We start from the raw sequence: 14,266 nt of genomic DNA on the forward strand, positions 1-14,266 counted from the left end.
TAATATTATATATTAATATTATTTTTCCCTCTTTTTTCTCTCCTTTAATATTAAATATATATTATAAAAATAATTTAATTATTTATATTTTATTTTATTAATTAAATTTTTTTTTTTTTTTTACTATTTTAGGGTCCCAAAATTTAAATTTGGATAGGCCCCAAAATCTCAGTTTTTCATGGCGGGCCCTAGTCGCAATTAGACTTTTGACACAAAAAAAGCATGATAAAAGATCAAATACTAATGTTTTTCTTTTAATAATTTTAATAAGTTGTAAAAAATGTAATTTGAATATTTTTTCAATTAATATTTATAAATGAAATGAAATTTTATTTAGTTTAGTAATTATTAATTGAAATGAATTAAATTAAAATATTAAAAATTTTAGATTGAGTATATTAAAATAAAGAAGTATGATTTTGACCTAAATAATGAGAGTCAAAGAAAGGACCGCTAAATAAAAAAGAGAGAACGAAAGTTGAGTCTCGTTAACCCATTTCCGTTGCCCAGCGTCAAAGCTGTCTGTATGTATGAATGAATCTACAGTTCATTAGATTTTTATCTGCTTGATCCCTTCTCTCTCTAACTCTCTCTCTCTCTGCTTTCCGATATTAATACTTTCTTCATATGATGATGGCATATGGGTGCCTCCTCGTGTTGTTTTGAGGATCTCGCCTGTTGATATCAGCCAGAATCAGCTAGTCCTTCTTTCGAGTTCCTTTTATTGGCGTACTATCCATATGCCACGGTACAGAAGAACATTTCGCTAGAATCTGATTCAATCAAGCTTATTCGACTTTAATTGAGAACCATGTCTCAAACCAACTGGGAAGCAGATAAGATGTAAGCTTTTCTTATATTGGACTACTTCTTTGATCTGGGTTTTTACTATTTTGTATTTTCAGTTTAGGGCTTTTCTTTTCGATTCGGATTGTGTTTACTAGAAATTCTTAGTTGTCTATGAAATGCCGTATTATTCGATTTTTAGTTCATTCTAAACTGTTCTAGGGTTTTGAAGATTTTTTTTCATCTTCGCTCTGGATTCTAAGTATCATCCTTTTCTCTTGTATTTGTTTTGAGTGGATTTTATGATTGTCTCTACACAGGCTGGATGTTTACATCCATGATTACTTAATAAAGAGGGATTTGAAGGCTTCTGCCCAAGCTTTCCAAGCTGAAGGAAAGGTCTCCTCTGATCCAGTTGGTAAGTAGTTAAATTGTATTCATTAATGGATTAATGCAGAGGTAGAAGCTTCATTACCCATATTTATTGCAGCCATTGATGCCCCTGGTGGATTCCTCTTTGAATGGTGGTCTGTTTTCTGGGACATATTTATTGCAAGGACGAATGAGAAACACTCAGAGGTTGCTGCATCTTATATTGAGGTCGGTATTACAATCTTTGCTTTGCAGGATAGTTTTCGGTGAAATATTATAATTTTAGAAGCTTCGATTAAAATGATTAATAAAGTAAAACAATAAAGGAAACTTAGGGCTTTACTACAATTATAACAAATAAATTATAGCGAGGGATTACGGAATCGTAAGTTATGGTTATTTCAAGAAAAATGAAAACAGTTGAAGTCCTGCTTGTATTCATGTAAAAGTTGAAACATTTTGATTTAGTGTAAGTTATTCAACCAAATCTTACCTACTAGTGGGTGACTGATAAATGGGTCACTTTTTGATTTTCAAAGCAGCAACACTTTGTAAAGGCTCTAAATGACCACAGTATAAAGCTGTCAGAACATGGCTGTCATATAAGACTAAAACTGTAATAATCAATTATAGCTCGTTCGAAAAAGTTTTACCATAAAGTCAGCTTCTTTGTGAAGAATAGTGGAAAGTTGGAGAACGTAAGAAAGATAGCCACGTGGTTTTGACGGAGCTCACGAGAAAAAAAATTTCCATTAATGCAGATAATAAATTTATGAAGGCATGTGAGTTAGATCTTAATGAGAAGTGAGAACAGCTTTAGAATTTTAGTTAGAACATCTGTAGGTAATATTGACTTCTCAGTTAGTGTAAGGCTGTTCATTTCACTTCATTTAGTGATGGTTATTTGCTCCTAAAATTGCGAATGCAGTCGCAAATAATGAAAGCACGGGAGCAACAACAGCAGCAACAACCTCAACAGTTACAGCATGCTCAGCAGCAGCAGCAACTTCAGATGCAGCAGCAACAACAGATACTTATGCAGCGACAGGCCCACCAACAGCAACAGCAGCAGCAGCAGGCCCAACAGCAACAAGCTCATCAGGATCAGCAGGCCCAACAACAACAACAAACTCAGCAGGCGCAGCAGCAGCAGCAGCAACAACGGAGGGATGGTGTGCACCTTCTAAATGCAACAGGCAATGGGCTAGCAAATAATGACTCACTTATGAGACAGAACCAAGGACCAGCCAATGCCTTGGCCTCTAAGTTTTATGGAGACAGACTAAAATCACCAATTCAAAGGGATCCAATGGATGATGCAGCTATAAAGGTGTGTTAATTTCCCATACTTGCACATGTACATTAAGAAAAAAGAAGCCACCTATAAAAAATGATATTAAAATTCAATTTTTCATCAACAGCAAAGGTTTGGTGAGAATGTCAGCCATGTCTTAGACCAAAACCATGCAGCAATGTTGAAGTCAGCTGCTGCTGTTAGCCAGCCTTCAGGGTAACTTCATTTTGTTTATTTACCATGTTACTTAAAGCTAGCATGGATCTTTCATGGTAACTTCATTATGTTTATCTACCGTGTTACTTAAAACTAGCATGGATCATTCAGATGCTACTATTCCACCTTGCTGCACATTATGAAAAAAATGAAAGCATCTTTTGTTGTTTTATGTGAAATACATTCATTTTCTTCTATTTTTGTTTCTACGTTTCCAATTCCAACTTTGTGAATGCGAAATCGTCTTCAATTTGGTTCTCATGCGTGTCAGCATCATTTAAAGTGAAATTTAAAGATTTGGATTAACTGTTATCTCTTTTTGGCAGGCAAGTTCTTCATGGTACAGCTGGTGGTGGTATGTCCTCACAAGTTCAGACTCGGAATCAGCAGATTCCAGTGCCAACAATGGTTAGTGTCTGCAGTTACTCTTCAACTTCATTTCTAGTAACACTACTTCCAGGAGAATGTACTATACGAGCTTACTATAAGAATACCATTTTTTCATATACTAAAATCTTGCAACTGGAAAAAAATGGAAAAAAAGTATAGGAATCGCCTCTTGCCTCCTTTTTGCTTTATCTTGATGCATCTTTTTGTGTTGAACAGGATATAAAGACAGAGATGAATACTGTAATGAACACTAGGGCTGCAGGCCATGAAGGATCATTAATTGGAATTCCTGGTATTAGTGGTTCTTACTACTCTTTAAGTGATCGGCTCTTTCTTCTGATATTTTATTTCTTGGGGGTTGGGGGTTGATTTTATTAGACTAAGCTGAAAAACTAATTATTGCTAGATTTCTTGAAGAGATTCTTGAGCTTGATGGTTTTGATTGATTGATATTCTCACCATTACCTCATTTTGCAAGGAGCCAATCAAGGCAATAATAATTTGACTTTGAAAGGGTGGCCTCTAACTGTAAGTCTAACGATCTTTATTCTTACATTGAAAACCTATGTATTTTTCCCCTTCAAGGAATCTTTATCCTTTTAAATATTTTGCTATAAATCCATGTTTATATTTCACAATCTTATATGAGATTATATCAAAATGCTATGGTCAGAAAAATATACAGCATGATTTTACAAACCACTTCCTCAACTAAGTACTATGCATAGTCTTAAATGACAAATATTATAGATGATTGAATTTAAAAAGTAGTTGATGATGTTGTTTTTCCCCAGCATCTATTTCCTAGCAGTAATTTTATTACATTATCTGTTATGCTCTTGTCTCCAGCAGTCAAAATCCTTTATGCAAGGGGGACACCAATTTAATCAACTTCAGATGCTTACCCAACAGCACCAACAGCACCAACAGCAGCTCATGAATTCACAACAAAATATGGCTTCCCCATCTGCCAGCGATGCAGAAAATAGAAGGTTGAGAATGCTTATGAATAATCGAGGTATAAATCTTGGGAAGGATGGCATTGGGAATTCTGTGGGTGATGTAGTTCCAAGTGTTGGATCACCTCTACAATCTGGTTCTGCAGTTTCGGCTCGAGATGATATGATGCTCAAGGTAATCTTTTTCCTCTCAATTTTCATTGTCAGGTTCACATGTTTCTGGTCAATAAATACATAGATTGATTACCATATCCGCTACTCACACCATCCTATTTTTATGTATCATTTTATTTTATCATGTTTTCTAATTACAAGTTTGATTAGATGTATAACGGAGATTCCCTTGACATCTTGGCATGGGAAAAGCGATTATGCGACAAGCGTAGTAGAATCTATTAGAAAGAGCACATTTTTGGTCATTGTCATTTAAAAAGGGACACATATTAGAGTAAAATAAATTAAGATTTTGGTCACATAAAATGGCACAGGGAAAATCATTGAAGGCCTTCTAAGTTGGCATTTTGTCATTTTATATAGCTAAGAATATCACAGTTACAGCAGCAGCAAAGCAACCAACAACAGCAGCAGCTAAGCAACCAACAACAACAGCAGCTAAGCAACCAACAACAGCAGCAGCAACAAATTCAGCAACACACTCTTTCTATTCAGCAATCTCAGAGTTCAAGTCAAAATATTCATCAGCCGGATAAGATTGCAGGTTCTGGAAGTGTTACAGCGGATGGCAGTATGTCCAATTCATGTAGAGGAAACGATCAGGTATATCCTTTTGACAAATGTGTCATTTTCCTTAATTATGATATTCTGGTTTTCATTATCAAATGATAACTTCTAAATCGTTACTCCCTTTAATAAGTGAGCTCTCTCAAAATACTTCCTGTCAATCTGGTGCACAAGAGATGCTGTCTTTTGATGCCCCCTTTTTATGTGTTGAAGGCACGTTTCTGCTATAATGTTTTTTGAATAATCAATAATTAGTCAAGGTCTTTTAGTCTTAAAGAACCAATTTACCAGACTGATTCCCAGAACCCTAGTTTTAGAACTTGAGACAATGGTGCAATGTTCTGGGCCATCTTGTTTCCAAAGGTTTTTAAGGTTGCTATTTCGCAAACAGTTTAGTATGTCTGATAGATAAATTGGATAGAGAGTATCTTACTGCCCATGTGCTGATGGTGCTTGATGACATTATACTTTACACTTTAAATTTTAGGAAGCAATGGAGGGAATACTGTAATCTTGTTTTGATAATTTATGCAACATTGCTAACTTGGATTTTGTTGAACATTAAGGCTTCAAGAAATCAAGGTGGGAGGAAAAGAAAGCAACCTGGATCATCATCGGGCCCTGCAAATAGCTCTGGAACTGCAAACACTGCTGGTCCTTCACCAAGTTCAGCACCTTCCACACCCTCAACTCATAATACACCTGGTGATGCGATATCAGGGCCACCTTTGCCACATAACAATAGTTCATCAAAGCATCTGATAATGTTTGGTAATGATGCTAATATTACTCTAACATCTCCATCGAATCAGTTGGTAAGCTACCTGGATACATTGGTGTATGAGAATGTTTTAGTCTCATTTAACAGTGTCATATTTCTGAATTGACATTTTATTTTGGCAGTGGGATGATAAAGATATTGTACAGGCTGACTTGGATCGGTTTGTGGAAGATGGATCTCTTGATGACAATGTTGATTCCTTTTTATCTCATGATGATGCAGATGTGAGAGAGACTGTTGGCCGTTGCATGGATGTTAACAAAGGTGATTATTTTGGGCCACTATTTGCAGATATCACCAAACTATAGGCTATTCTTAATCTGATATTTCCATTTCTATTCTGTTCCTAAATCAGAAGTATGCAAGGTTGCGATGCACTTCTCTGTGATCTCATAATAAATGCACTTCTCTGTGATCTCATAATAAATGCACATATGTTTTTTTCTGTTTGTTTACGTGGAACTTTGAAGTAGCACTCTGCCAATTTATTGCAGGGTTCTCATTTGCTGAAATCAACTCTGTTAGGGCTAGCACAAACAAAGTCGGTTGCTGCCATTTCTCATCAGATGGTAAACTGCTTGCTACTGGTGGTCATGATAAAAAGGTTGGTAGCAAGGGAATACACGAGATCTGTGAACTTGAAAATTTTCAATAGGTCAATAATATCTTGGACCTTTTTTCTTTAATGATTGTCTATAATTAATATATAAGTTATTTTGATGTTGGACAGGTAGTACTGTGGTATACTGATACCTTGAAGTCAAAAAGTCAACTAGAAGAGCATACATCATATATTAACGATGTTCGTTTCAGCCCCAGCATGCCACGCCTTGCAACATCTTCTTTTGACAAAACTGTGAGGGTGTGGGATGCAGACAATGTTAGTAACAGTCTTCCACTATCTCATACTTTGTTACACTTTATTATCTTTCCATTTCTGTTGGCTTACTAAGATGTGTTTTTTCACTGTAATTCTGGGTTTTTACTAATATGGAAAATGCAAATCATATGGGGTAAGGATTTAACATGTTAGTTTGTTGCGACTCACTGTTTCCTCTGAAATTTTGTTTTGTTTTTAAGGATGTCTTTTGTCATTGGGTTACCTTGCTCTGCTGACCTTTATTTGATAAGTAGATAGAAGATAAGAGCCTAAGCCTAACTATGAGAAGAACTAGATCCATATATTTATCATACCATAACTACCATAACAGTCCTTAGGAGAACTCATAATTGTACTCATTCAAATTTAAATCAACTTATATCAATATCTAGATTTAGAGCTTGCTTAGCGTGGATTATTTCCAAATAAACAACTATCACTTTCTTTATCCATCATTTAGATCATAATCATTTACTTGATTCCTTATAACATTTTAATATATTAAATACGGATTATATTTTGATTATTTTACCCAAATAAATCACTTTCTATAAGGAAGAATTTATTTATCCTAAAAAAACCAGATTATTTCCATGTAACCCTGCATCAAACAAGCTCCTAGTTTCACCTTTCCCAAATATTAATCCAATTCTCACAGAATTTGTTTTTTAAAGGATAATACCATCCATTAGTCCATATATATTTTTGTGAAGACCACCGAAAACAGTTGCATGACAAGAGTAGTCATGAGTTACAATGAAATCAGAACAAGCCAAACATCAGGAGGCACATCTAACAAAGGAAATCAACAGAAAAGAAAACATTTGGTCCATCTCATGGCACACATGAATCTAGATCAATGACACATAAACATCACACCATAGTGTAAATACATTTTGTTATTTCTGGATGATATCTCTTGCTTTCGACTAAAATATAGTATTTCCTCCATGGATCTCTGACGATTAGAAAATGACATAGAATACCCTTCCATTTTAATCCACCTCAGTTTGTTTTGGACACTTCCTTTTCTTCTATTCACATTTTGTTTTGGGATGTTTGGTGTGGAGGCTGGACTTGTTGCATGTTGTTGCATATTTCTGTCATAATATTGCCTTACTGGATCTGTTTATACAGACTGGTTATTCACTACGCACTTTCACTGGGCATTCAGCAGCAGCCATGTCTCTAGATTTCCATCCAAAGAAAGACGATCTTATCTGCTCTTGTGATAGTGATGGTGAAATTAGGTATTGGAGCATCAATAATGGTAGCTGTACAAAAACTTTCAAGGTGAAATTGGGACTTGTAAAATTATGTTTTCTTCCACTTCATACAAGTATGGTACATGACGGGTAAAATATTTTTATGTTGATTATATAGGGTGGCTCGACACAGATGAGGTTTCAACCTCGTCTTGGACGCTATCTAGCCGCTGCGACTGAAAATGTTGTGTCCATACTTGACGTTGAGACTCAAGTTTGCCGGCATTCATTACGGGTTTGCCACAATTATTTGAACCATCTTCTTGTTTTTTTTGAAGAAATTTCAATTTAAATTATTTTGGACTTATATTGAGCTTGTGTTTTTTTAAATGCTTTTAGCTGAAGTGACATTGCTTGACTACTCTGCAGGGGCACTCTAAGTTGATTCGTTCAATCTGCTGGGATCCTTCTGGCGAACAATTGGCAACTCTCAGCGAAGAATGCGTTAGGGTTTGGTCGTTTGGATCCGGAAGTGAAGGGGAATTAATTCACGAACTTAGTTGCAATGGAAACAAGTTTAATTCTTGTGTTTTTCATCCTATGTTTTCCACATTGCTGGTTGTTGGTTGTTACCAAGTAAGTTTTGTCGTTCTGATTTATCTTATTTTCTGCTTTTATGTTTGTTTTGCTCCCAAGTTCCAAATTGAGTGATACATATTTTTGATATACAAAAAACAGAGTTTGGAGCTTTGGGACATGTCTGAGAATAAGAGGATAACGGTTCAAGCCCACGATGGAATAGTTGCGGGTCTGACTATGTCTCATGTCACCGGTTTAGTAGCTTCGGTTAGCCATGATCAGATGGTTAAGCTTTGGAAGTGATATTATGAATGTTATACGAGGATCTTGTTTAATCACTTTCTTTTTTTGTTTATTTTTTTTATTAACAGATTGGGTTTATTTAAAAGAATATTTCCTTATAGGTATTGTCTGTCTTATGTGTTTGTGACACACTTTCTCTCAATATCTATCTATCTGCCCATGGAACTAAGAGGTTCATAGTCAATGCCATGAGATTTACATAATCCCTTTTTTATTTTATTTATTTATTATTATTATCATTATCAAACTGTAATGACTTGATAAATGTTTGTATAAATTTCAGTCTTTGTGCAAATTTATCATTTGTCTCAGTAATGGAATAATAATCTTACCCATAAACTTAGCTTCTTTTATGCATATTTGGATAAATTTATCCTTTACCAAACAAAAATTATTTAAATCCACATTAAGATAAGAACCCATATTTTATATATTTAATTTACAAAGATAGCAATAAATATATATATTTTTATTTTTGGAATCGAACTTAAAATGTTTTTATTTTGTGACAAGACTCGAATCTTAATGGACACTAACAAACAAATCAAAAATATTAAAAAACTAAGAAGAGAGCTAGAATTTATTTATTGGACACAAACAAATCAATCAAAACATAATATTAAAGAAAAAGAATAGCAAATTATTTGTCAATCATTCCATATATATATATATATATATATATATATATATATATATATATATATATATATATATATATATATATATATATATATATATATATATATATAGATTTATTTATTTATTTATTTGAAAAATGTTAACTTTTATTAAAAAAAATAATATTAAACTTTACAAAAGAGAAGAAAAAAATAATATAATAAATAAAAAACAATATAAGAATTTTAAATATGAATAAGTTCGAAAAATTCTTATTCGTACACGCTCCTCTTTCTTTGATTTAGGCAAACGCGTGTAACATAAATCTTTTGAAAAGTTCGTATCCATAATTTTTTCCTTCAAAAACTCTTCTATTATTTTCTTTTATTACTTTTTTTCAGATTGTCCATTACATAATGAGAGTAATTGGTTTTCAGCCGTCCACAATTTTGTTGTTAGAACACAATTCAAATAAATAAAGTTAGCTACTTTTGATATTTAATTAAAGTTGATGAGAGGAAGAGTACCTCAATAATAATGGTGACTTAAGAATTTTTTTATAAGGGTTACCTTATTCTAAAACATCAACTAATTTAAAAAATAAAATATAATATTGAGTCCACTCATCAATGATATAAATAATGAGTCAAATGTAATCATTTAAATCTATACCACCTAAGAATAAACGAAACTATAGACACTCAACCACCATTCCACTTCTAGATTTGCGCAAAAGAATATTCTCAACCAAAATTATGTTTGAGTTTATGTTTAGCTTGCGGGAATTAGTGGCACTACTATAAGTAAAAATATCAACAATCCTCCAATCTCATTAACAAGAACACCGTCAAAACAATGACTATTATTTAGTAACATTAATAGTCAATCTTATCATGATTGAATAAAAGGTTTTCCTTTTGTGATGGGTAACAACAAAATTGATTTTTTTGATTGGATGTCATTTTAATTTGAATTGCACATGCAATAAATAATCTCTCACCTAATAACTTGATTATTATAATAAATAATAATAATATGCCAGATTCCACGTTTAAGTGGTCCATTTTGGACTGCCATTTTGTTCTTATCTTCTATTTAATTTAACGAAATATAATTTGGAATTTACCGATTAATCGTTACAATAAATATGTGTCAATTGAACTGAATAATTTTTCACCATCAACCGTGGTAAAAAATGATTATTATTTAAAGAAATTTTGTAGATGTTTACATTTTGTATTTATTTTTGGCTAGGATACTTTTCCTTTGATTGAAAGAACTTTCAATCATAATTAATATCTATTTGTTGCTATTTATATAAATATGTACTCGTTAACACAAAAAAAAACAAATAATACTTCTTCGATTGAGCTTATTTGTTAATCGTTTTGATACATTTTACAATTTGAAATTTATTTTTTCTATTCCTGGGTACTTATAAGAATAATTGTAGTGGATAAATAAATAAAACAGACATAAATTTAATTTGGTCAGTGTTCCACAATATATAGTCTCCATTAAGATTGAGGTTTCCTATTTTAAATTATACTATGTTTGATTTTAATTTATTAAAAGTATTAAATTGTAGTAAACAATCAATACCACACAAAAATATGAAAATTTAAGTTAGTTGAATAAAAAATAAATAAGATATAAAACAAATATATATATATATATATATATATATATATATATATATATATATATATATATATATATATATATATATATTATTTAATTTTTGAAAGCATAAAAATCCAGAATGCATCTATACATTATGGTGAGCTAGCTAATTCTCTCTCTTTCTCTCAGGTCCTGTTTGATCTGTATGTTATTTTTAAACATTATTTTACTTATAAAATGATTATTATTTAATACTTTAAAATAATAAGAAAAAATAAATATAAAATATTTGACATGTTCAAAAATTTTAAGAGGGTGAATTTGTCATTTTTTTAGAATTAAATAAATAAATAATGTATTAAATTGAAAAAAATATAAAAAATAAGAAATTTATGTCACATTTCTATATAATTTTTATTTAATCTTTGTTTTTTAATAGACTGTCGACCACGCAAGCCTTAACATAAATCCGACACTTATTCAAATGATGCTATCATAATTATCAAACAAAGCCTAAAAGTCCAGCATTTCAATTTAAAAGTTTTTCGTTAAAGACAAACCTCATTTTTTTAATAATAAATTTTGAATTTGATATGACCATATTATATATATATATATATATATAATATGGTCAGATGTCAGAATATATATATAAATACCAAGACAATACTGGTTCGTGTCATGTCTTTTGTCCTCATTATTAACTTATTATTATTCTAATAATGTTAATTTATTTTCATTTTATAACTTTTAGCACTTGTATTAACATAACCCACATATTTTATGTCGGCCATGCACAATGATCTTATTAAAACTCCAAAATTTAAATTTAAATTTAAAGTACTTGATATACCATGTTATCATTTGGATTCTAAATTAAATTAAACTCATTAAACAAGAGTAATAATTAAGGTATTTATTTATTATGCACCAAGACTTGAGTTTTGTATCCTTATGGAGGACAATGCCTTATCAAGGGACTTTGCTTTCAATTGAACATACTCCTTAACCGTAACTTCTCTATACCTAGCAAATTCTGCCTTACTAATGAAGGGCTTCACCACCATATCCAATGGCATCCCGCAAAAGTAAGCCATCGAGTATCGATGCCTTTTGTTTGCCACTTTCACTCGGTGACGACACGACGGAATTCGCCCGTTTGATATGATGTGGATTAGGTCGCCAACATTTACTATAAGCTCCCCGTGTCTCGGGGAGACTTTGGTCCAACGAGCTTGATAACCTGATGGAAGGATTTGTAGTCCGTCGCCTCCTGTCTGATGGAGGACGGTTAAGAGGAGTGAGTCGGTGTGAGGGGCCATACCTAACGCACGATTCGGGTCCGGGCATGGAGGGTATGAATTCAATTGCATCGCATTCGTATTCGTACCGGATTTGTGGATCACATCTACCCATTTTGTGATCACATCGTGGCTTAAACCTTCGATTGATTTGAGGATGAGCACTAGTAGCTTCAAGGATAACTCCTTCATCTTCAATTGGTAACGATCCATCACGTCGCTACACTAAGTTTGAAAAAAATAGGTTAATTTCATTTCAATTCTCATTTAAAGAAAAAACCCTAATTTACGTGGCCCTAGGTGTATCATGTATGCATGCATGCATCAAAATAATTACAAGAACATCATCAACTTACCAAAACCTTTGATAGTCATTTGGCCAAAGAACCTTAGCATGTTCAACAAGAGATGATCCCATAATAGTGAATCCTTCGTGCCACATAGCCTTGTCGAAGAACGACGCTATCCTCGCAGCTCCATATCCCGTGGCTCCACCGGGCTCTCGCATTACCTTCACCTTTTCAATCGCGGACCGAGAAAACAAACGCCTAGTCTCCGTTTCCACTTCCTCCAAGAGTTCCGGAGAGATGTCGTGACCCTTGATCAAAAACATCCCCCACTTCTCGCACTCTCGGCTGACCAACTTGACCACATCGGGATCGGCTAGGTCAATGACACGCAGCGAAGAATCCTTATCGGACAAGGGTTGGTGATCGCGATCGACCCATGCATGGGAGTCGGGAAGAGATTGAAAAGATGAGAAGTCTAGAGGGGTAATGTGATGGAGTTCAAGAGGGTTATCTTTGTAGGCCTCTCTAAGGGAACCCATAGAAAGATTATGTTTTTAAATTTGGTGGTGGGGATTATGTTAGGTATAATAATTTGGAGACTTAAAGTACTTCTTATATATCACGGAAGAGAAAAATAAATACTAATGAAAAGCCAAATAAGGTCAATTTACATGTGACATATGGGTGGCTATTTGGATTAAGTGTTGTCCATTTTTGCTCACTTTTAATTTTCTTTTTTGGGTTAATTTCCTTCAAAACCAGCCAAAAGAGATAAGAGACAAATACAATTCTATCATAATTCACAAAAGAAAAAGACCATTAATTTCCTACCATACAATCACAAACATAATTATAAAAAAAAAATGTGTCACAAACATAATTCGAAAAATAAAATAAAATAAAATAGTACTGTATTCTAAACTCGTGAATCGAATAGAATCTAACCGACATTATCATAGTTTATTATAAACGTGTTTTTTTATCGTTTTAGTTGAAAATATTATCTAAAATAGTTGAAATTTATTCTAGAAAGACTTTGTTATTTGTATTTTTTTTATTAAATAATAAATTTGAGTTATATTAATCAAATCATTGTAAAAAATACTTTAATAACATATGTGTAACGTGCTATAAAGATAAAAAATAATTGAACTTATTTACAAAAGAGAAATGATCAATTTTCGTTGAAAAAATAACATTTTTTTCTCTTTTCTTTTCCTTTGTTTTTTTTTTAGCTAATGATGTGGTGACATGTCATTCCCTCTCATAAATTCGGTTAGTTCGATGTTAACCATATAGGTGGTGTTTGTATCCATTAAGGCACCGCCACAAGAAAAAAATCAACAAATGAGGAGGGTAATACTTCATTTTTATGTATAAGTGTCATTTATGAGTAGAATACAGCGTACATCGAAATAACCTCAAATTCCCTCTTCTAACACTCTTCTTTAAAATAAAAAAACAAAAAAAAAACATAAATATATATTTTTTTATTTTTTAAATGATCATAAAATAATGATTTTGTTTGGATATTTTTCTAAATAATCCAAAAAAATTGAGCCTTTTTCAAAATTTTAGTCACATTTAGAAGCTTTACTTAAAATGGTAAAAAAATATGGTCAAAAAAAATATATTCTTTTAAATATCATGAATACTTAAATCCACAATTTGTGGTTATAAGCTTTACTTTATCACTAAAAAAATGTTTTTTTTTTGTATTTTAAATAATTCAAACTAAACCTTTTCAAATCTAGGTTCCAATTATTTTTCAACATTCAATGAGCTTTTCAGCTATTTGGAGATTTTAATTGGATTTTAGTGTTAGACAAAAAAAATTAAATTATTCATACTTTATTATATATTCACTTGATAAATAAGATTAATTATAAATTATTCAACTTGAAATACTTACTTTTTAAGTTTGATCA

General features: G+C 32.3%; 2 protein-coding genes across 4 annotated transcripts; one reads left to right on the top strand and one right to left on the bottom strand.

Moving 5' to 3' along the window:
* The first annotated feature begins 487 nt into the window (after positions 1 to 487).
* LOC124944400 (transcriptional corepressor LEUNIG-like) lies at positions 488 to 8,633 on the top strand. Of its 3 annotated transcripts, none has more exons than XM_047484646.1 (18): positions 489 to 843; positions 1,107 to 1,204; positions 1,277 to 1,386; positions 2,087 to 2,488; positions 2,580 to 2,668; positions 2,995 to 3,076; positions 3,275 to 3,350; positions 3,537 to 3,586; positions 3,908 to 4,192; positions 4,555 to 4,794; positions 5,325 to 5,573; positions 5,662 to 5,803; positions 6,034 to 6,143; positions 6,270 to 6,419; positions 7,557 to 7,712; positions 7,803 to 7,919; positions 8,054 to 8,260; positions 8,363 to 8,633. In XM_047484646.1, exons 1-18 carry the CDS (start codon positions 812 to 814, stop codon positions 8,504 to 8,506), a joined length of 2,739 nt encoding a protein of 912 aa, XP_047340602.1. In that variant the 5' UTR covers positions 489 to 811; the 3' UTR covers positions 8,507 to 8,633. The 3 variants fall into 3 exon arrangements, with proteins under 3 accessions (XP_047340604.1, XP_047340602.1, XP_047340603.1); XM_047484647.1 differs by having other exon boundaries at positions 3,911 to 4,192; XM_047484648.1 differs by lacking the exon at positions 3,537 to 3,586 and having other exon boundaries at positions 488 to 843; positions 3,930 to 4,192.
* Positions 8,634 to 11,670: 3,037 nt separating this feature from the next.
* LOC124910063 (gibberellin 3-beta-dioxygenase 1-like) lies at positions 11,671 to 13,099 on the bottom strand. The gene is made up of 2 exons (XM_047450687.1): positions 12,405 to 13,099; positions 11,671 to 12,268 (listed from the first exon to the last, which is right to left on the bottom strand). Exons 1-2 carry the CDS (start codon positions 12,875 to 12,877, stop codon positions 11,671 to 11,673), a joined length of 1,071 nt encoding a protein of 356 aa, XP_047306643.1. The 5' UTR covers positions 12,878 to 13,099.
* Between the last annotated feature and the right edge of the window lie 1,167 nt (positions 13,100 to 14,266).

The sequence above is a fragment of the Impatiens glandulifera genome, chromosome 7, assembly GCF_907164915.1.
Source record: "Impatiens glandulifera chromosome 7, dImpGla2.1, whole genome shotgun sequence".
NCBI lineage: Eukaryota > Viridiplantae > Streptophyta > Magnoliopsida > Ericales > Balsaminaceae > Impatiens > Impatiens glandulifera.